A 21565-nucleotide genomic window follows, 5' to 3' on the forward strand; every position below is an offset into this window, starting at 1 on the left:
TGGTTTTGTAAGCATCAGGAGTGCCTTCTGTTCAGCTATTTTAGTTCTTAATAAAAGGTTCTTTTACACCTTTCGCGTGTTTTTATTTGCGTTCTAGACATAGCAATAATTCGCTTAGTTTTACTAGAGCCTTGACTTAGTGCATGCTACCAAAAAGAGTGATCCTCTACACAGTTTATCTAGGCAGTTAGTCTAACAATAAATATCTAAGAATATTTAATATCAGTTTATTGTAAATATCTAAAAATATTTAATATCATTTTATAGTCATAAATATCTCAGTTTATTGTTGTAAATATCTAACAATATTTAATACCAGTTTATTGTTGTAAATATCTAACAATATTTTATATCAGTTTATTGTTGTAAATATCTAATAATATTTAATATCAGTTTATTGTTGTAAATATCTAACAATATTTAATATCAATTTGTTGTTGCAGCAAAAAATGTGCATAATTTAATAAAAAAAGTCACGTGGTGTCCACATAAGATTTTTTATTTTTACTTTTTAATTCATGTCACTTACAAAATACTTTTCGATTTATTCTGTTGGTAAGCAAGTCATTAAACTCTTTTTTGAAATGAAATAAAACTTACTAATTATACAATTTATTTTATATTTAGTTTAATTTATATTTTATTTACAGATTATAAATCAATTAAACCATTTAACTTGCTTAATAAGCCCCCCCAAACCAAGATAGTGGTTGGTGACGCTGGCTATCGTACCGAAAGCCCTGGGTTCGAATCCCGGAAAAGGCATGGATTTTTGTAAATGTATAGTGTCTATGCGGCATGGGGGACTCTAAATAAATATGCGGCCAGCCGAAAGTCCTCTCGAAAGGTTGGTGGTAGAGAAAGAGGGGTGAGAGACCCTCCGACCCGTCCCCCCGCTAAAAAATTTGGGGAGGAACCAAGCAAAGTCGTACTGTCACCTGTATAGTGCCCAAGGCTCTTGCAAACGATAGAAGCAATCTTGACCCCTTGCCACGATTAATTTCGTGGGCTTGCTCTGATATCAGAGAACTGATCTGATGTTACTGTCGATCGGGTAGGATAAGCCACAACACAACATTATTGCTTAATAAGATGTGATATTAATGCTTCAAGCTCACTTCATAAATATGCAGAGTATATTGCTTTATCAGAACATAAAAATATAAAGCATAAATGAGTTAAATGTAAAGGTTTTCATTACCATAAAAATTTGGAACAAAGGTTTCCTTTTCTTAGACACCGAAACCACATCTGAATAACATATCAGAATTATAAATTCTCATCTTTTCAAAGTTTTCATAAGCACCATATTTCTTGGATTGCATAACGCACACTTTTCCCTGTTTAAGTGTCACTTAAAACAAAGTTCATCTTTATTTCCCCTCGTTTCTTTACTAAAATTGAGGAACGCATAGTATAAACGGTATAAACGATAGCCCCTTAGAGTGCAAAAAAATATCGTGAATTATTGAAGTACTTAAAAGAGGGGGAAATTAAAAGTTTCTTTGCTACACTAACACATTTTTTGCATTGCTACTTATTAAATTAGATCTTTTATGAATTCCAAAATTTGTAACTATTTAAAATTAAGTTCATTTTATAAAATGACAGTTTCTTTCCCAAAGCAGAAAATTAATGCTATTTAAAGTGATTTAAATTGAGTTAATATTTAAAAGAATTTCAAAACACGTTCCGTTTAGCGCTTTTTTATAACAATAAAAAAATTTGAAAAATAATGCATTTTTGAAAATATTTTTTATTCCATAATTAGTTGCGAAAGATAATATATTTTATTGAATACAGGGTGGTCATATAATAGCTTGAAAAACTAATGGCGACCTAGGGAGCACGGAAAGCGATATATCTATCGCAATTCTAAAGAATAATTAAGATGACATTTACAAAAACAAGAGCAAATATCTGTTGTGGTTACAATTAACGAAATTAGAAAATTTCTAATACAGACATTGAAACTGCACAGTGACACGAGATTGATCGCATGGAGTAGAGATACTACTTAGTTCCTACTGGATTTCTCTTTTTTTAAATCACTTGCACATAGATTACACACCATGTAGTGTCATAGTTACAATAATGTGTCAATACTACTCACATACAGAATTTTAGAGTTCCGCTCACGTAATGCTATGCAAAATGCTTATTCAGATGCAGGATGATGTTTCACCGCATGTACACTGCTGGCCATTAAAACTGAAATACTAGAAAGGAAAGTAAATACAAAAAATATATTTATTACGCGTAAACAGTATGGCATGAAGACAAAATGATTACATTTCTAAGCATTTTGGAGGTTTACAGGGGTGCGAAATTAATGGAAATAGCTGCCATCCCTGGCAGCTAAAACGGCCCTTAACCCATTAAGCATTCGGGTTAAGGGCCGAGTCAAACTGGGTTTGGATGACAGAAATGGACAACTCATTCCATGCTGCTTCAAGTATGCCACACTTAATCAACTGTATTAGCTGGAGAGGGGTGGCGGTCCAGTCTCTCAGCAACCTATGACCAGATGTTTTCAATGGGTAATAGATCTAGAGACCATACAAGCTAGGGAGAAATCAAATACCCTGTGTATGGAGGAAGGTCAGAACACGACGTGCAACATGTGGTCTTCATTATCTTGTTGGAACATGGCGTTTGGGGGCCTCGAAGATAGGGCACAACCACTGGACCTAGGATGTCAGAAATGTACCCATCTGCGTTCAAATTACCGTGGATCCCGACTAAAGATGTGCGTGTCGTGTACCCAATGGCAAACCATCACACCAGGTGCAGGGCCCCTGTGCCGATCACGAGAGCAAGCACGCGACATGCGGTCTCCTCGGACACTCCACGTATACGGCCATCAGAACACTGCACGTAGAACCGGAACTCATTTGAAAAGGAGACATTGTGCCACTCCTGTACTCAGAGTACCAGAGTACCAGAGTCGGCGTACCAGAGTCGCCGTCTCTCTCTCTATGCTGCATTGTCAAGGGAAGCCGAAGTAATGGTCACCCTGATGATAGTCCACGCTGCTGCAAACGTCGACGAACCTTATGAGCTGATACTGGGCGTTCTGCAAACATGCCCATTTCCTGACGAATGGTCCGTGATGTGGTCGTACGGCTTACCTCACAATATGTCTGTCCTCTCTGGCGCTAGTGATGAAAGGGTGTTGAGATCCTGCATGCCGTTCCGTATGACTCTCAGCAATCCACTGATTCCATATTCGCATGATAGTGGTTGGATGTCGACCAGTTAGACCGGCGATATTATGGAACGATAATCTACACTTTCGATAGGCAACGATCCTGTCTCTACCGAATTTCGAAACTTGCTGGTAAGCATTTCCTCTTCTTCTTCGATTTCTTCCTCTTCTTCTCATGATATTCTGACAAAATCTAACCTTACAAAGCACTTTTCGAATGAGAAATCCACTACACAACTTTTCTTTTACGCAGTGCTTCAGAAGTCGTTTTCCCCTCATGCGTCGTCTAAATGCGCTGAAATACTAAGCATTTGCATATCCCAACTTCTTCCTTTCATCTGATTTTGAAGTTCATCAGATCATTCCTTTCTGGTGTTGCAATTTTAATGGCCAGCAGTGTAATTCTGAATGTGAAGCAATTGCTTCAAGATCATTTTGATAATCCCTTAATTTCACACTTCCAACTTCAGCACTTTTCCGACTAAAACTGATGGATCTTTGGCTGTGAATTTATCTGAAGTCCTAGGTCTACTGGAATAATTCTTGTCCAATTGAGAGGCTTGAACAAAAGTATTATGAGAAAATAGGAATTATTGATCATGTGCAATTTTTCCTCGATAATACCAGCGGAAGTATGAAACATTTATAACGTTTATATGTAATTTAAATGTTTTCCCCATTTTTATTTTCTATTTGATCAGTATTTTTCCGGTATCACTGTTAGACATATTTAAAAACCAATATCTCTGTTAATTTTCGCTCTACACATACTGTTTTAATGCTTTTTTTTGTCATACAAAATGTCGGGCCATGGTGATTCTTGATATCTGTATTGAAAATTTTCTAGATACTATTATGATAACTAAAACCGTGATATATATTATACAACTGTTTTTGTATATCATTAAGGCTTATCACCGTGAGTTATTTTGCAAAAAATGTGCAACGGATTGCTCGCTTTCTACGGGTCCAAGATCACCATTAAATTATGTTTGTCAGATTATGACAACCCTGTTTTTTATACAAACCACGCTTCTTCGCATTTATTTATATTTACGGAGGTATTGATTTCATTTTTAATATAATTAAAAAATAAATAGTTTTGGGCTAAAAGAATATGAAGAAGTTAAGGAAGCTGGATTACAGTTTGAATATGCGAACCGATTAGACTATATTCCGTTTGCAGAATTATTAGTTAGGGGTTCGAGATAGAGATCTTACATAATATAGAAAGACGTGTAATAAAATGAAGCTATATTTTCTGAAAAAAGCTGAAGCTCTCATTTATTTGTCGTCATCTACTATTTTGTAATGGAGCTTACCTGGTTTATTGGCAGAGGATGAAGACAAGGACTAGTGTAAGCATTCACGAAATCTTCAGCACAGTGACTATGAAGAGCATTTTTCCATGATGCTGTTTCTTCTTCATTAGGGCATTTTAGAACAACATAGTGGCCTTTCTGAAAATGAAATACCATTTGACACATGAATGAAATAATGTTAAAATTAAAACTTTTCAATTTCTAGAAATATAAGCATTAAGGACGTTCTGCTTCTAAATGAGATAATATAACACACAACACAACACAACTCCTCAGACAATTAAAGAACACTGAGCGATTATTTAAAAAAAAAAAAAAAAAAAAAAAACTAACGGAATATACTTTTGAGACGCAAAAATTAATTTTTTATTGTTAATTCTGATTTGCTATTTTTGTTTTATTATGAATCCGATGTAGTGCAGATCGAAAGCAAAGAAAAAGAAATATACTTATTTAAATATTCAAAAACCAAGGCAAAATTTCGATTTATTTCTTCGATTAAGAATGATATAAATGCATTAATTTGCATGTAGTAATAACAATTAGTATTAAAATTATAACAACGATAAAAATACTAAGAGTATATAAGTATTAGTATTTCGCTCCTGAAATTATAAAAATAATTCTGATGCCTTTGTATTTAGGACTGTGAATGATTGCCGCTACTTTCTTAGTATACTCATAGAAATGCAAGTTAATGCTGTTAATGAAGTCAGAATAATAATTTGAAAGCATGTTTTAGCAATAAACCATAATCAAAAGCACCAGAGACTATGTTAATATTGAGGTTGAATATAACTACATACAGCAGAGGAATCAGCAATGAGTATCTGAAAGTCATACTCATTTTTTACAAACAGTGACTGTGTTCTTCCATCGGTACATATTTCAGGAGTGTAGATAATTTTTTTCATTGATCAGATATTTATGCTGATATGCGTTTTATGTGGTGCAGAAGCTTTATCAACATTGAACACGAATACAGCTCTTTCTAGCCAGACAAGCCTCGAGGACTTCGCGATAATAAATTAATCAAAGAATTAAATCGTATGAGATATGGATAGAGCTAAAATGTATAATTATTAACTAACGGATAAATAAAAAAAATTATCAGTAAATACACAGGACAGACTTAAATCGAGAGACTTGTTAAAAGCGGCTAAGTAGCTAAGGTTGATAAGGTAGTAAGTCTTAAGTTCTTTATTCTCGCCTAATGGGCCAGGTACATAGTTTGGTTGGTTTTGCTTTGTTTGATTATACAAGGCACTAGAAGGCTATCTGCCTCAGGAGAGGGATGCCTTCGTGGAGGACTTTCTAAGTGAAATAATTCGTATCCGCGTTGTGCATGGAGAAACCACGAAAATGTCCTTGCAGCCAGCCCGTTCGCCTGGAATCAAAGACAATGGCTGCATGGAGGTTTCCTAGATACAAATATAGCAGAAAGAACTTCCCGATTGATAGTAAATTGAAGAATGATAATTTATGTCTAGCAATTCATTCACATTGAGGGGAAAAAAATTCTGCTTAGATGAGTTCAACCATTAAATTCATAAAAATCATACTGAGTTTCTTTTACCAGAAAGTGAATGAATTCTCTAGAGGTACTGAGAAGAACCATATATAAATAGAAATACATAATAATTAAATGGCTGGAAAATAAATAAAGTATGCTAAACTGAATTTGAACAAATATTAAATAAAGAAGTCATAGTTCCTCATTTTTAATACCAAAAATATCAATTGACTTAAGGTTTCAATAAATAAAAAATGTACACATATCTAGAATAGAAAAACATACTTGATCATCTATCCCTAGCATGTTACTCTCTAAAGAATCAATATGGCCTCCCATCAGCTGCAATGTAGTAGTTGGCTTTTCGGATCGTATATTCTGTACAAAAGATAAATGTAAGTCAGTAGCTGTAAGAATAAAGCTTCATTATTGTTATATTTTTAATAGTTCTTCATAAGTACATTTTATATTAAGTAATTTTACCTAAAAACTCATTGATCTGCGATGGACGTAATAAAACTGATAAATACTAATCTGAAACATAATGAACTAACTTATAAGTACAAAAATTAAAACGTAAAATTTAAACTATACTGGGGAGAAACCATTACATATGGACGAATCTTGGGATGTAAGACGTTCACTACATCCAAAATTAAATGTGCAAGAAAATAAGATAATTGAAAATAAAAGGAAATATCTAAACGATGGAACACAAGAGAAACACATTATCAAGGTAGAGGTTTTAAATAACGCAGCGGATAATCGGAAAGGATAAAGAAACAGAAGGATAATCAGTAACATGAAAGGTGGTGTGGTGTATTTAATTATGGCAAAGCACACTAGGGCTATCTGCCTAAGGGGAGGGATGCCTTCGCGGAGGACTTTCTAAGGGAAACTGGCTCGTATACACGTTACACATGGGGAAAACCACGAAAAAACCCATGCAGCCAGCCCGTTCGCGGGATTCGAACCTCGGACCGAACTACCAGTGTTCAGCGACTTTACCGCTCAGCCGCTGGTGGGCGAACATGAAAAGTGTTAAAAAATCGCAGGAGTTAAAATGTAGTAATCAAATAAGTTACAACCACAAAGAACAGATAATACCCACACGCAAATAATACATCCAGTTAATGCATTGCGATTCAATATCTAAATCTCCCAATACTCAGGAAATTTACAGTTCAAATTAAAGCTTCAGTGAAATAATTTAACATTTCCCCAATGAGCAATGTGAAGAAAGGGATGCTAAAAGTGAGTTTGGATTTATTTTACACAAGGTGAAGTATATGCTTTTGAATTTGTTTAGATAAAGTGGATATTTAATAAACATAAATAACGATCGCAGTTGCCACAAAGCAGATGGTACCTCTTTTCCTTCTGGTTATCAGAGATTTTACTTTGTATAAAGTTTTCTAAACCTTTGTCGTTCCCAAGTTTTTTCGATCGGATGAAATTTTTATCAGATTCTCTCCTTCGAATATAGGCAAAATTAAACTGAAATTCAAGCATGTTTTCAAGAGAATAAATATGGTTTATTAAAAAATAAAATAACTAAAGAAGTCTTATTTAAAAAAAAAACTTCAGCGTATAAGACTTGGATTATTTTACAACAAACAAGCTTTATAAGAAGTATATAACAATAATAATTGTTTAGATAAATCTTTAGTTACCTACTTATCTATATATATAAAGGGAAGAGTCTGTCCTTCATTCGTGCTGCGAGTAAGCTAATAGACCCAGGACTACGAAATTTGCTACATACTTGCATCTAGATAACAGCCAGTGCACCTCGAAGCGAGTTTTTTCAAAATTCGAATGAGATTTTTTTTATTTTATGTTTTTTGATGAAATCGCATCAAATCGATAATTCTCTCTCATTATATCAGCAATAGTGGCAGATATCACTGTTGCCTTTGTTGCTGATATCAGCACTGTTGCCACTCGGAAAAATGAGGGCGATAATTCTGTGCAGTTTTAAAATTTAATGTTTCTCTTCGATATTGGACATTTGTCGAGAGAAGACAACGGGAAGTTGGTTAATTAATTTATTAGGATAATTAATATTTGTATCAAGGGATATTGCTTATTTCATTGTAACTGTTTTTTATATGTAATACATTTTTATTGAATTTTTCTATTGAAATTAAATTTTTATTGAAAAACTGCAGAGTAAGGTTTTAAATTTAATATCTGGTGTTCCCTTTAGGCTTTTTCGCGGTACATTTAAAAGCCAGATGAAAGTTGGCTGCATAGCGGCTACTTCATATTAAATTAAATCTAAAACCGTTCTCCAATAATTTTTACGAAAGACTTAATTGTGTGAACACCTGTGCTAAACTAGAAGCACTGAAAATGAAATGTCATCAAACCTCAGGAAAGATTTAAAATTCTGAACGAGATATTTCATTTTACATTATTAAAAGGATCAATACTAGCTTCAAATAATTTTTATAAACGTTTTTGCTTGCGAAAAATGAAAGAATGTGACTTACGGGATTTTAGAGTTAATATGTTGAAGAGCAACGGAAGCTAATAACATCTCACAAGGACATCATTTTACATTCTTTTGGTAGACAACAAAAGCATAGGATCATGCAGTTACAAGGTTCAGTTTGTAATTTGTTACTTTATTCTTCATACAAAATCATATAGTTCTGTATAAGAGATTTCTAATCTGGACCTGGATAAATCTACATGAGAGATATATTTTGCTTATGGTTTTCTGAAAGATAATTAGCTTTTTTTATTTTATTACATCTAAAACATTTTTCCACGACATGGATTCGAACTAATGATTGTATTTCGTCCAAGAGAGTATCTACTACTTAAAGTAAGCTTTTCCATTTTTTAAAGACCATACTGTTTGATTTTGTGTTCAAAGCAAGTGCTGATTTGAAAATTTGAACATCTTGAGAACTTCTTATATTCATTAAAAATGTTAGGCCTACATACCTAAGGATCGTTGTTACAAAATTTTAAATTCATGCTAACATTAATAGAATTTTTATATTTATAATATTTTATCAGTTAAGTTTATTTTGTAAATGAAGTCAGCTATGTGCAAAGCACGAAATTAGATAACTTACGTCAAAGCAATACAAAAATCCATCTTTTAATTTTATGTACTTCGTCTTCCAAGGATTCCAATAAGTAGCTTTTTTTCTTCCAGAGGGTAATTTTTCGAGGTATCCTTCTTTATTTATATATCTAGTTTGGGTTTTAAATGGCTATAAAGAAAGGTTTCAAAAATAAGATGATTTTATTCGTATTACAAGCAGATTTAATACTGCACATAAAAAATATCACAGTAAAAGAAAAGAAGTTCAAAATAAACAGTCTTACCTCATTTGGGAAGTCCAGACGATACAGCACCTTTATCAGTTCGTGCTGTTGGGGGGAAAAACATTATTAAAACGAGATAGTTTAAATTTCAAAGCTGAAATTAGATAATTAACTTTAGTGAAGTAGAATTTATTTAGCATAGTGGCTGCGTCGTAACTTAAAATCCTACATATGCAGAGTGACGTCTTGTCGTATGAGTATAGATAGCTACTGCGCTGGGGAATTGGATAGTTAATTAACTCGAAATAAGAAAAGGAACATTGGATTTTCAAGACTAGGACTTGCCCGTAAAGGTAATGGATTCAATCATACCATCGTCTTAAAATGTCCTAGACATGCTCCAAGGAGGAATACTGAAACTACTTTTGCAGTCATATGGGCGTACCGAAGAAAAAGTACATATATTTTGCAAGTATTATGTGAACATTATGTAACTGAGTAATGTCTTGCTAGTAAACGTCTTATGATAATGATCTGCAACGAAAGGTAATGCAGCAGATAAAAGGATATCTTAGACACATTGTCCTCAGTTACTTCTTAATACGTATTGGAGATGGTGATCTGATGCAAATCTTATATAATACATCATAATGCAAGATTTAAAGTTGTAAAACCGCATATTTGACATTAACATATTCTCGTGATTTCAAAAAGAAGTTTTCTGATCAACAATTATGAAGAAGATGTCTAAGATATAGTTGAAGATGATTTGATATTAACCTAAATTGCACTTTAAGCTGGTGCGGCTGCACATCGACTCCTGCGCAATTGTACAAATTAATTTTACTTCCCACGCACATAGCGGGCTCAACTACATCCATGTAAAAACATTTATGATGATGTTTAATACATGAGCAGTTATAAGAAAAATTAAGAGAATCACTGCTTTGGCATTCTAGACTATTCAAGAACTACTCCTTGTAATCAAAAAGAGTACCAATATTCTAATCAAAACGGTGAATGTAAGTTCCATAAGTACTGTAATGATCAAGAGCATCACATCTTTGTCGATGCTGAAAACATTGACAAAGATGTCATGTTAGTTGTATAATCTATGTTTTTTTCTGTCCGTTCATGATTTATCGGATTGAACATAGCTTTCAACTACTATAGTTGACACTGTCCGCTATCATTTTCATGCGATTCACATGAGCGACTAATCTACGAGCATTATAAAGATTTACTCCCAAACTCTAATAATTACAATTAACATAAATATTTGGATCCATACATACGCATTTCCTCGTATAAATGTGCCTACAGAGATCTCTTCTTTTGTAATACGATTTCAGCATGTAGCATTGGCTAATACCCCAGTCCCTTAAAAAATGACAGCTTTCAGTTTCGCGCAGAAATTTTCTTTCTTAAATTATAAAAAGTTCAAGGTATTCTTTCCATACTTTTCTATGATAAGATGAATCCGGTTCATAGAAGATTACGCGTCTGCCACCTTAGTTTTGAATGTTTCATGCTCATAGTCTTCATAAAGTCATTTCTATTATGCTATTAGGTATCGGCCAGGCATACAGAAGATTTTCTGCTCGAATCTTTGGATTCAAATATTTCTTATTCCACAATTTCTCATATTCCTTATAAATTATATGTAAAACGTTCTTTTTATGCATTATAATCGTGAGGAATTTGTAGAGTTATCAGGTTATTTATTGCTGGAGACATGAAAAATGTGCAATGCCCTCGTCGGGGCTCAATCCCCAGATCTTTAGAATAAGCGTCGAGTGCGCTTCGAGTTACACCAGGAAAGGATGAAGAAAGTAGTGTAAAAATACCTTATAAATTTGTAAACAGATTTTGGCCGCAAATGAATAAAGCAAAACAACTTTGTGCTGTAGTGTGTTGACTAAAACATTCGTTCGTAGACAACTTTTGATAGTAAAATTTCTAATGCTAAACAAACAAAAATGTTCATTGTTTTATGAACGTCATATACCCACAACCCTAGAAGAAATGGATTTTTTCTACTTTCAAATGGGTCGAAAGTTTTATAATGTGGATATTAAATAGCTGAGATTTTTAAATGACTTCAGTTACCTAAGGTGCATGCTAATTGAACCTTCATCAATTGAAGTCAATTCTTAGCATCAATTGCATAAATTCCTCACATGCTTTGAAATAACCCCGAAGGTCATTGTTCTAAATTGTTCACTATTTTTCATCTCGTATTAATAAAATAATTTAATGCCATCATACTTTCTTTGAGAGAGAATTACATGATTAAATACATTAATCATAACTGATTAAATTACATGAGCATAATTAAATCGAAACTTTTATTATGAAGTAGGTCATATGTCTGAAACCGCACTTGAGATAAATTGTAGCTTCACAATTAACCCAGATCGGCCATGACCAAAAACATGTCTTCCCACATAATTACTTAAGAAAATTACGAGTTTATTTCCCTTCCTAGAATGTACGAGTTACAAAAGTGGGAAAATATGAAAGCTATTAATTAAGGGTAAAAAAAGGCAATAAATTTTCTATACCGTTCATTTACTTATAACTAATTTTATGCTACAATGCTTAGATTTCTGAATCCAAGAACTGACTAGCTGATCTTCTGTTTACACTGTAACAACATGAATAATATAGGGTCAAAACTCTTGTTGAAATGGGAAGGTAGTGACAGAAATAAGGAGTTTATAGCATTTCGTATTAAGTAACGCCCTATTTTAATGTATTCGGGGTTTTCAACTGCAAGTAAATAATACAAAAAATTAGATTTGATCTATGAAAATTGAATTTGATTTCATATTTGGATTTGAAATAATAGGTAAAAAATTTGTAACTTCACTAATTTATCAGATAACACTTATAAATTGTTAACGTAATTTACATTCTCATGACTGAAAGAAGCTTCTCAAATGGCTGGGGGGATGATACGGGCAAAACTTTATTTCGTCCTGGATTTTATTTACGGCTTTTAAATTGGCTCATAGTTTGGGTGTTTTGATGATTTTATAAATTAAACCATTAATGCAAACACCAGACAGTTTCCATACTTTACCCTACCCGTAAACTTCATCGCAGCTTTGGCAAATAGCCGTGGAATACCTTTCAGTAATTAACCACTGCGTCCAAAAGACTAAGCCATATTGGATTGGAATATATAATTTAGCTGAATCAAACAAGGGCACTGTCACAGTTTTGAATACTTAAGCTCCATCACAATTTTCACAAAAGACACTCTGGGGCTGGACTATAAGGAGTTCTGGGTCCACTGATTTTTAAGTGCCCTATGTTTTATCGGGCTAATCCAAAATGTAGTTCCTAAGAAAAAAGAAAAGAAAAAGACCACAGTGTTGTCTAATTAATGTCCTAATTGGTTTGTTTGACACTATTTAACAAAATCTGAGGTTTAACCCATTAAAAGGCAATGTGCCTTTCCGGTACGCATATTTATATGGCTTTAAAACTGTGACAACAGTTAGCATTCTTTTACTCGGCAATTATTTATGATGTATTCTAGTTATTATATTAAAATAGCTGCAAAGCGTTAACAAATTTTGACACTAGAGGATCTCAAATGTGCATAATTTCAGCGTGATTCAATGTGACACATGTGATCGTTTTCAGTATTATGAACCTAGGAGCAAGTACTGATAGTAATGTTAGTGAAATATTTTCAAAAATCATCAGTAGATAGATATAGGAAAAAGTCAAACTTGCCATTAAAATTGGATCTCGCTAAAAATGGGCCTCTTGTTTTCAAGAATAAATGTAATTAGCTTAAAATTTACTGTAAGAATTTAGCTTAAACTCCTGCAGTACCCTTCTAATAACTGTAGAAGATGAAACAATCAATATTTTTCAAATGAACATCATATTTGAATTCCGACACTTAAAGAGTTAAAAAGACAAATTTATAGAACAACCAAACCACCAGAAATATTAATATTAATTTGTAATTGACAAGTCTTATAGTCTTAATGCTTTTATTCTTATTATACTAATAGTAAAAAAAGGCAATAAAGCTGCATGAAAATTTTTAATGGATAAGTTTAAGGCTCATTTTTATTGTTTTCACTTTTGTTATATTTTTTACGGAATACGCTGCAAAATTTGACCTTCGAGATTTACGCAACATTTCTAAGTGGTTCATCACATAAATATCTTGAACAATCTTTCACTATACCGATATAAAGTTCAGAGGATGAACTTTATCGAATCTGAATTAGTCAAACCTGAGTTCGAAGCAAGGGAAACTGGTCAGCCTCTGCTAAATGCCTGTTGTCTGGGCAACTAGTTTAAGCGAATGAAGAAACAATGGTTATCAAAATATCAGTCAGTACTCATCTGAACATTTGGAAAAGGTTTGTAAGTGTATAGTGTCTGCGTGGCATGAGGCACTTAAAATAATGGCTATCCAAAAGTCTTCTCGAGAGATTTGGTGGTAGGGAAAGAATGTTGGGAAACCTTTAGTGCAATCCTCCAGGGTCTTCTCCATCGAAAGCGGAACGGAGCTTTCCTTTTATCAAGGATGTAATTCGGTCGCCCCTTTTGGTGTAACCTGGGCAACGTTAAAGGTGCCGAAACGGCTAAATGACCGATGTATATTGGCTACTCCAAACGAGTGCATTAATCCATTAATAGAGTCCGCCATTTTAAACAACAACAACCTACCCATATGAGATTACAAATATACACAACAAAAGTGTACCGTTTTACCTCTTTGAATTACATTTTTTTTTCTTTTACGAGAAGTAAATTTAACGCCGGAAAGCAAAATATGGCTACAAAAGCCTTGGTATAATAGTATTTCGAGTTATCAAAATGATTCGTCTGATGCAAACATGATTTACCATATGACCGATTCTATGGTCCTGCCTCACTGTGTCACCTGTCACCCGCTTTATTGAAAGAGATGTTAAATTTCACCATGACAAATTACATTCTGTAAATTCTGCGAGATATTATATTATTTAAAGGAGAAACGGCATAGGCGTCTTTGAAGAAAAATTTTTCAGTTTTTTAATATACTTGTAAATACCAAAACACGATTTCGGCATAGTTCTCAGAAAGCCTGTATAAAAGTTAGGTGAGAAGTCGAGTTTTAAATTTCGGATATAAAGATGCTGTAATTACAGTAGGTAGCAGCTAAAATAAACTATGAAACGTTGGAAAAGGTAAGTTTGTAGATATTTTAGGATAAATATTAAGATTATTTCAACACCTTTTTTGATGCAAGATTTCTAGTGAAAATAAATTTTCAGCATTTGAGACTCACTTTGCTTCTTTTTTGAATGGATGTTGAATTTGTTACGTGCTCGTGTAATAGCCAGTACATTGCCAAAAATACTTCTCCTGTCTCTGATCATTGCGAGCGTTCTAGAACCCTAGAAGAAGATCCAGATTCGTCTAGAAAGATGATATTAAATTTTTTTCCCTTGTTAATTTTCTCTCTCTCGTTATTATATTTTTTTATTTTAATTATAATTTGATTTGTTCATTTTTATTCTAGTTTTCACTTTATTTCATTATTTTTATAACTTATTTATTTTGTCAGAAGAGGTTGAGAATAAAATAATAGATATCCGTTTTTTATTTCAACGTTAGTTTCATCCCAATTACAGAAAGCGCATGTCTGCTTTGTACCCCGCTCCCTTTCTAACACTTTTTCCTTAAAAAGTTCTCAAGACGACGTTTATTCGTCTAGCATTAACTTTTAACTGCAGTTTCCATCCTGCATTTATTAGATTTACTTAGAAATGAAACAGAAATCATCCATTATTTCCAGACATGTAGTATTTTGCCAAAGAGTAGCATGTTCCAGTTTTACGCAATGAAATTTTACTACATAACGCAATATACAGAATGGAAATGTTATGTAAACAACAACAGATAGAGTATTAAAATAATAATTGGGATGTGTTTCGTGAAAAGTTACTGGGCTTCTCATTAAATAGAGTTCATATGCAGGTAACAAGCACGGAGAATAATAATTAGATGGAATTTTGAACACTATTGCCGAACAATACATAGTGAAAAATTTTTTATGTCTGTTGACAATGAAGTTATCAAAATCAATAATAAATAAAAAATATGTTTGTTGATCTCCCAAAATCGAAAATATATACTTCATTGCCCAAAGGCGACAGTCGATTGTTGGCACTGTATCGGCGGGTATCGGTTAATACACAATTACCAATTATAGCTACTACTTCAGCCTTAAAGAGATTTTTCACTTAATTTGACGCTTTTTATAGTTATAAATTATTTTTTCAATAATTAAATATTTTCAGGCAAGCAAAAACAATTTCAAGGAAAAGGATATTTCTGTTTGTATGTTAAACAAGCACATCACGATCAAATCAACCTATAAACCGCCCTTGTGGCCGAATAGATAAGACATCAGTCTCTTTACACCGAGTATTGTATTTGCGAGGCCTGATGGTGTGCCATTTGCTATTTTCCTTCTGTGGATAAAACTGTCAAAATTACCCTTGTAAAGTGATTGGGGTTTTTTTGAAGCAGGAGACGTGAAAAGTGTGAAGTGCCCTCGGACCTAAACCCTGGACCTGTTGAATATGCGTTGAGTATGCTTCCAGTTAGACCGCGAAGGCATGCGGAAAGAAGAAAGAAATTACTTTATATACCCCCATTTTTAAAGGGCAACTGGGGATTAGGGAACCTAATCGTCAAATCCTGGTGGTGAATTATTATCGTCCACTACCTTCTAGCTCGGAGCCCACTTGTAGAGTCATTAGTATTTTTTGAAGCAAGATCCTGAAAACTGTGCTATGCCCTCGGCGGGACTCGAATCCAGGACCTTTTGAATACGCTTCGAGAATGCTTAACACGAAGGCATTCGAAAAGGAGGGAGAAAATGCCTTATATCATTACTGAACCTTTTGGCCAATTGGCCCAATCATATTATTCTTTCAGCACTTTGACTACATCTTTCAACAGTAATGGAAGAAAGGCAAACTAACTAAACTTAAAAGGACCTGTAAGGTCAAGAATTTTGCGAATTGAGCTGCAAAATTTGAAATAATATTAAAAAGTAAATTCTTCTAGCTATTGCCTATGAGTTAAAGTGATGAGATTCTTCGTTCCTTCTAAAGTCACTCCTCCTACAAACAACTGGACTTCGTCAGACAGACTTTCGATTCAGAAATGATGCGCTGTTTTGCTTAACATCGCACAATTTTACGGTTCCTGTTTATTATGAGCAATGCAGTTACTAACTTTCGACATTTACCTGCGTTTTTACGCCGGGTTAAAGCTATTTTGCCAGGGAATATAGTTTGCGATACTCTTATTAACTAACGTTTCAGTCCTCAAAGTTAAAATAACTTAATCTCATTATTAAGTAAATGCAGAGCTGGTTAATGACACTAGATAAAGCTGACAAAAGCACATGGGGGAAAGAGAACCAGGTTTCAAGTTCCAGACAAATTCCTCTACAGATAAATTCCTGCCGTTTTCTATTATCATCTGGGAGGAATAGCGGTTCGCAAAAGCTGACAGCTAGCCTGAAACCAACGATGTGAATGTGACTCCTATGTAAGGCTTGACAATATGTGGTCTTTCTTTCAGCTTTTATAAGTAATATCGGTCGCCGTCTGCTGTGGTGCGTCCTGAGCAACGTTCTTGATTATTAGACAACTAAATAACTGATACCTTCACCGTATTTTTCAATGCATGCTTAACCAGTAAATGCCCATCCGTTAGATTTTAAAGGTTATTTTTTCACCGTAAAGAATCAAGAGTTTTTTACTTAAGATTCAAGTTATAAATCTGGAAAAAATGCATAAAAGAAGAAAAATTAAAGAAATTTGAAGATATAGAGTATCTTGCTATCGAATTCTCAAAACATCTAAAAAGCACATAGAATAAATTAAAAGTATTTTCCGTTGGTAAATACAGGGGTTGGACAAAAATATGGAAACACCTTTAAAAAAACATGTTTCTTTGCTTAATATGGTGTAGGAAACCCGTTGGCATACAAAACAGCTTGCAGTCTTCTCGGAATGGATAAATACAGTTCTTGTATGTTTGCCAAGGGAATATTATACCATTCTTCCTGCAAAACGGTGGCAAGTTCAGATAACGATGTTGGCGGTGGATAACGAGAACGCACTTTCCGTTCCAATGTAGACCACAAAGGTTCGATAATATTCAGGTCTGGTGACTGTGGTGGCCAGGGGAGATATGACAACTCATCCTCGTGCTCAGAAAACCAGTCCTGGACAATGTGAGCTGTGTGAACAGGGGCTTTGTCTTCTTGGAAGACACCATCACCATCGGGGAACAAAGTTTGTACCATGGGAAAGAACTTAATCGGCCAAATTGTTCACATAAGTCTTGGCAGTCATGTGCCCTGACACAGTTATCATGGGGCTAGCAGAGAACCACGATATGGCTGCCCAAACCATAACAGAACCCCCGCCATGTTTCACTCTTGGCAACAAGCAGTCTGTATTATAGGCTTGAGATGGCGTTCTCCAGACGTAAACTCGGCCAGACGTGGGAAACAATGTGAAAGAAGACTCGTCAGACCATATTACTCGCTTCCACTGCTCTATAGTCCAGGCTTTATGACTTAAACACCACCTTTTCCTGTTACGGGCATTAGCATCACTGATGAGTGGCTTCTCAATTGCAGCACGGCCAGCAATTCCCTGTTTATGAAGCTCCCTTCTAATTGTTTTGGTACTCACAGGGTTCGGTAACACAACATTCATTTCAGCAGTAACTTTTGCAGCTGTGGTCTTCTTATTTTTCTTCACAATTGCCCTTAATGATCGTCTGTCACGATCACTCAGGACACACTTTCGTCCGCGCTGTGATTTAGCAGATGATGTTTTTCCGCTTTTCAAATATGCGGAATAAATCTTCGATACAGTACCTCTTGAAACACTAAACACCTCGGCTACCTTGCTTACGGAAGCACCTACCATACGTGCTCCAACAATTTGCCCACGTTCGAAGTCTGTTAACTCTGACATAATGCAATGACAACCTCACATAACAGTACTCCGACAACAACTGAACTGTTTAGCACATTTACGAAGTTGTATAGGTGGCGTCAGTAGTCAAAAACGCCAGCGATACCTACATATTTCATTAAAATCAATCTTTCTTTTTAAACATGCATTTCACAAGGTGTTTCCATATTTTTGTCCATCCACTGTATGTAAGCCGTTAAGAAGTGTTTACAATTACGTTCGATAAGCAGCAGTTCCAGGTTTTAATGTTATATGTTACCATTCGTTAATTTTTAAACTTTAAAGAGAAAAAAGTTCAGTTTCAATATTCCTTTAAACCGTATTTTCATCTGTGATAAAATTAGCACTCTCTCAAAGAAAAATAATAAACAAAATAAATAATCTTAAAAATGCTCTCTTCTTGGGATATTTCTATGTTCTACAATTTACATATTTTCAAAATACATCAAATGAAAATATTCATCATTTTAGAAAAATGGGATTTCACAGTTGCATTAAATTACTCAGTTAAGCTGCTACATTAGACTTATTAATAAGTAAAATTGATTGTATACTGTATTATTTACTGACAGGCACAATGATGATTGCTTCAATAAATCACAATCTTTCTGTTTTCCCATGTATTTACTGTTGTGTAAAATTAGTAAAAATAAAAAAAGAAAATCCTTAGATTGCATAGTTTAAAAAAAAAGAAAAGAAAAAGCCTTTATGCATTTGACTTCGAGAGGAGTCCCTCCCTTTCATGAAGAACAGGGGATCTATGACACTTGTCTTCAAATTCCAGAGAGTTTTATTTTAAATCCAATATAAGATTATTTTTGTTCTGAAAATTGAACATTTTATATTAACATGTTTCTGTTCCATATTTTCAGCATTAACAAAGAAGATTTTCAACCTGGAATATGGAATTGGTTTGAAAACATCTGGCTGATTCCAAACGCGCTAAAAGAAAGATAGTAGCTGCTGAATCCTTATCGATAACTCACAGGAAATAAAAATAAACACAAAGTTTTCGATGCGATAAAATTTCGAACGTTTTCGAGTACTACTGTATTTTCTCTAGCTGCACTGAAAATGCTTTTAGCTCATTTCACCGAAACTGTAATCTATTCTTTACAGTAAGTTATAAATCAAATTATTTACCTTAGTGTCTGCTTATTTATATATGTTCATCTAAAAGCAGACTGCTGTCATACCGAATTTGAGTTCATAACACAAACAGTTATCATTTACAAATGCCTAATTTTGATTCATTTCGGTAAATCAACTTCGTAAGATATATTTAATTTGACCATTTTATCACCGTGTCTCAGTTATATTATGCATCTTAGCTGTTATCAGTGCAATGATTGTCAAATCAAATATTTATATCGAGGGACTGTAACAGCAGTACTATCTTCCTAAAATAAAATCAGAATCGGATATTTCTTGCATTTTTCAAAGATTAAGATAGTTTCATTTTTAATTAGCTTTTTACATTACTCTTTCAATTAGTACGTACTGATAGTACCGATATAAATATTTTTTCTTAAAAGTTTGAACAATAACAGCAAATGAAAATGTGTGAAAGCATTGATTAAAATGAAGATATTTATACCCTAAGAAATAAATAATACGAGAAAGATACATGCATTTATCCATTTATTATTTCAAATTCTTGTTCCGAGAATCGACTATATGAGTTTTTCGGAAAAAGCGAACTGAAATTCTGGGAAGTTGCAAAATAATATTTCATGGCAAAATACCTTTATTATTTCTTTCATAAAATATAGCAATTTAGATTTTATTTTTTTAACCATTATGAATTTCTAGACCATTAATTTTCTATACATTGTTTTACAGAAACATATAATATTCAGGTTGAAAGACCTTCTTTTCGGAAAAAGCAAACTGAAATTCTGGGAAGTTGCAAAATAATATTTCATGGCAAAATACCTTTATTATTTCTTTCATAAAATATAGCAATTTAGAGCTTATTTTTTTAACCATTATGAATTTCTAGACCATTAATTTTCTATACATTGTTTTACAGAAACATATAATATTCAGGTTGAAAGACCTTCTTTGTAAACATACATTACTAGCATTCTTGATTAGTGTAGAGGTTGCATCTTATTTTATGCTTATTAAAAGGATTTATATTTAAAAGTGCACTTACTGGATCCCACGTGCCCGTTGTACTTCTTGTTTGTCTCGTGTCCTCACCAATTTGATCAACGTCTACCGCAATTTGGTCGATATTGGAGATAATTTCTATACTTTTACCATTTTGCGTGGAGATCTTGTAGTCATCTACAATTTTTTTGTTGAAATGCTTTTTCTTCTGAGGTTTTTTGTGGTATTCAACGTTCTGAAACATATTCGCTCGTTCGTTGTAAGTAGGAGATTCACTGCTGGAGTCTTGCAAAGGTAGAGAACCTTTTGCACTGTCCGTATCATCCTCTAAATCACATTCTTCAGTAGTACTACTGCTACTTCTCTGGTCATCTGTTAATCCAGAGTCACATTCCCCATGATTATTGCACCGCGAGTCGTCACTGCTTTGATTGGAAACTTGGAAACTACCTACAAAGAATAATAAAAAAAAAGAGTCAGCGTCACTCTAACGTGTTATCAACGTTTCTTTTAAAAAGAAACTAAGAAAAAAGTGTATGATAGAGAACTAAGTCTAAAAGATAAGATTTGAGAGACAGAAAAGTTTCTTAATATCTCTTCGCACACTGCAGTGATAAAAATCATTAAAGCAGGATAGTAAATTGAAAAATCTTATTTTATACCAAATGCACAGAATGATAGTACGGAATAAATATTGTCTCTCAAATCTTCTGTCAACTATAAATACTGAAAAGGTTAAATGTATACCATTTCTACGAATTAAACTCACTTTGCTATGAGTCTAATGTATAAGACACTTTTTAATTTTCAGTGGATACTTACAACCAATTCTGCACTGTACCATATAAAATGACATACATCAACTAAAAATGTGTTTTTGAACGAGAAATGGTTGTACAACTATTCAACTGTGATAGATATCTTTTTTATTCTCTTATCAGACAGATATATTTCTTAACGAAAACTCTAAAATCTGCAACTAATGATAATAAGGCCAGTAAAATAAAAGTTTATTATAAGATGTCAAAACTGCAGCGAGATAGTACCCATAGCAAGCCATTTCAATATTACACAAAAAGAAATCACAGAAGAT

At 33.7% G+C, this 21565-nt stretch overlaps 1 protein-coding gene across 5 annotated transcripts in view; it reads right to left on the bottom strand.

Moving 5' to 3' along the window:
- The window catches only part of LOC118194027 (uncharacterized), a 359931-nt gene that overhangs the window by 30208 nt on the left and 308158 nt on the right, over positions 1 to 21565 (bottom strand). For all 5 annotated transcript variants that reach the window (XM_035365210.2, XM_035365209.2, XM_035365211.2 and 2 more), the window contains 5 exons: positions 20516 to 20922; positions 9389 to 9433; positions 9133 to 9273; positions 6329 to 6421; positions 4531 to 4668 (listed from right to left, as the gene is read on the bottom strand). In XM_035365210.2, the coding sequence (XP_035221101.1) occupies positions 4531 to 4668; positions 6329 to 6421; positions 9133 to 9273; positions 9389 to 9433; positions 20516 to 20922 (824 nt within the window). The remainder of the gene's footprint in view (positions 1 to 4530; positions 4669 to 6328; positions 6422 to 9132; positions 9274 to 9388; positions 9434 to 20515; positions 20923 to 21565) is intronic.

This window comes from Stegodyphus dumicola, chromosome X1 (assembly GCF_044657685.1).
Source record: "Stegodyphus dumicola isolate Sdum_Otavi_A_Nest chromosome X1, ASM4465768v1".
Classification (NCBI taxonomy): domain Eukaryota; kingdom Metazoa; phylum Arthropoda; class Arachnida; order Araneae; family Eresidae; genus Stegodyphus; species Stegodyphus dumicola.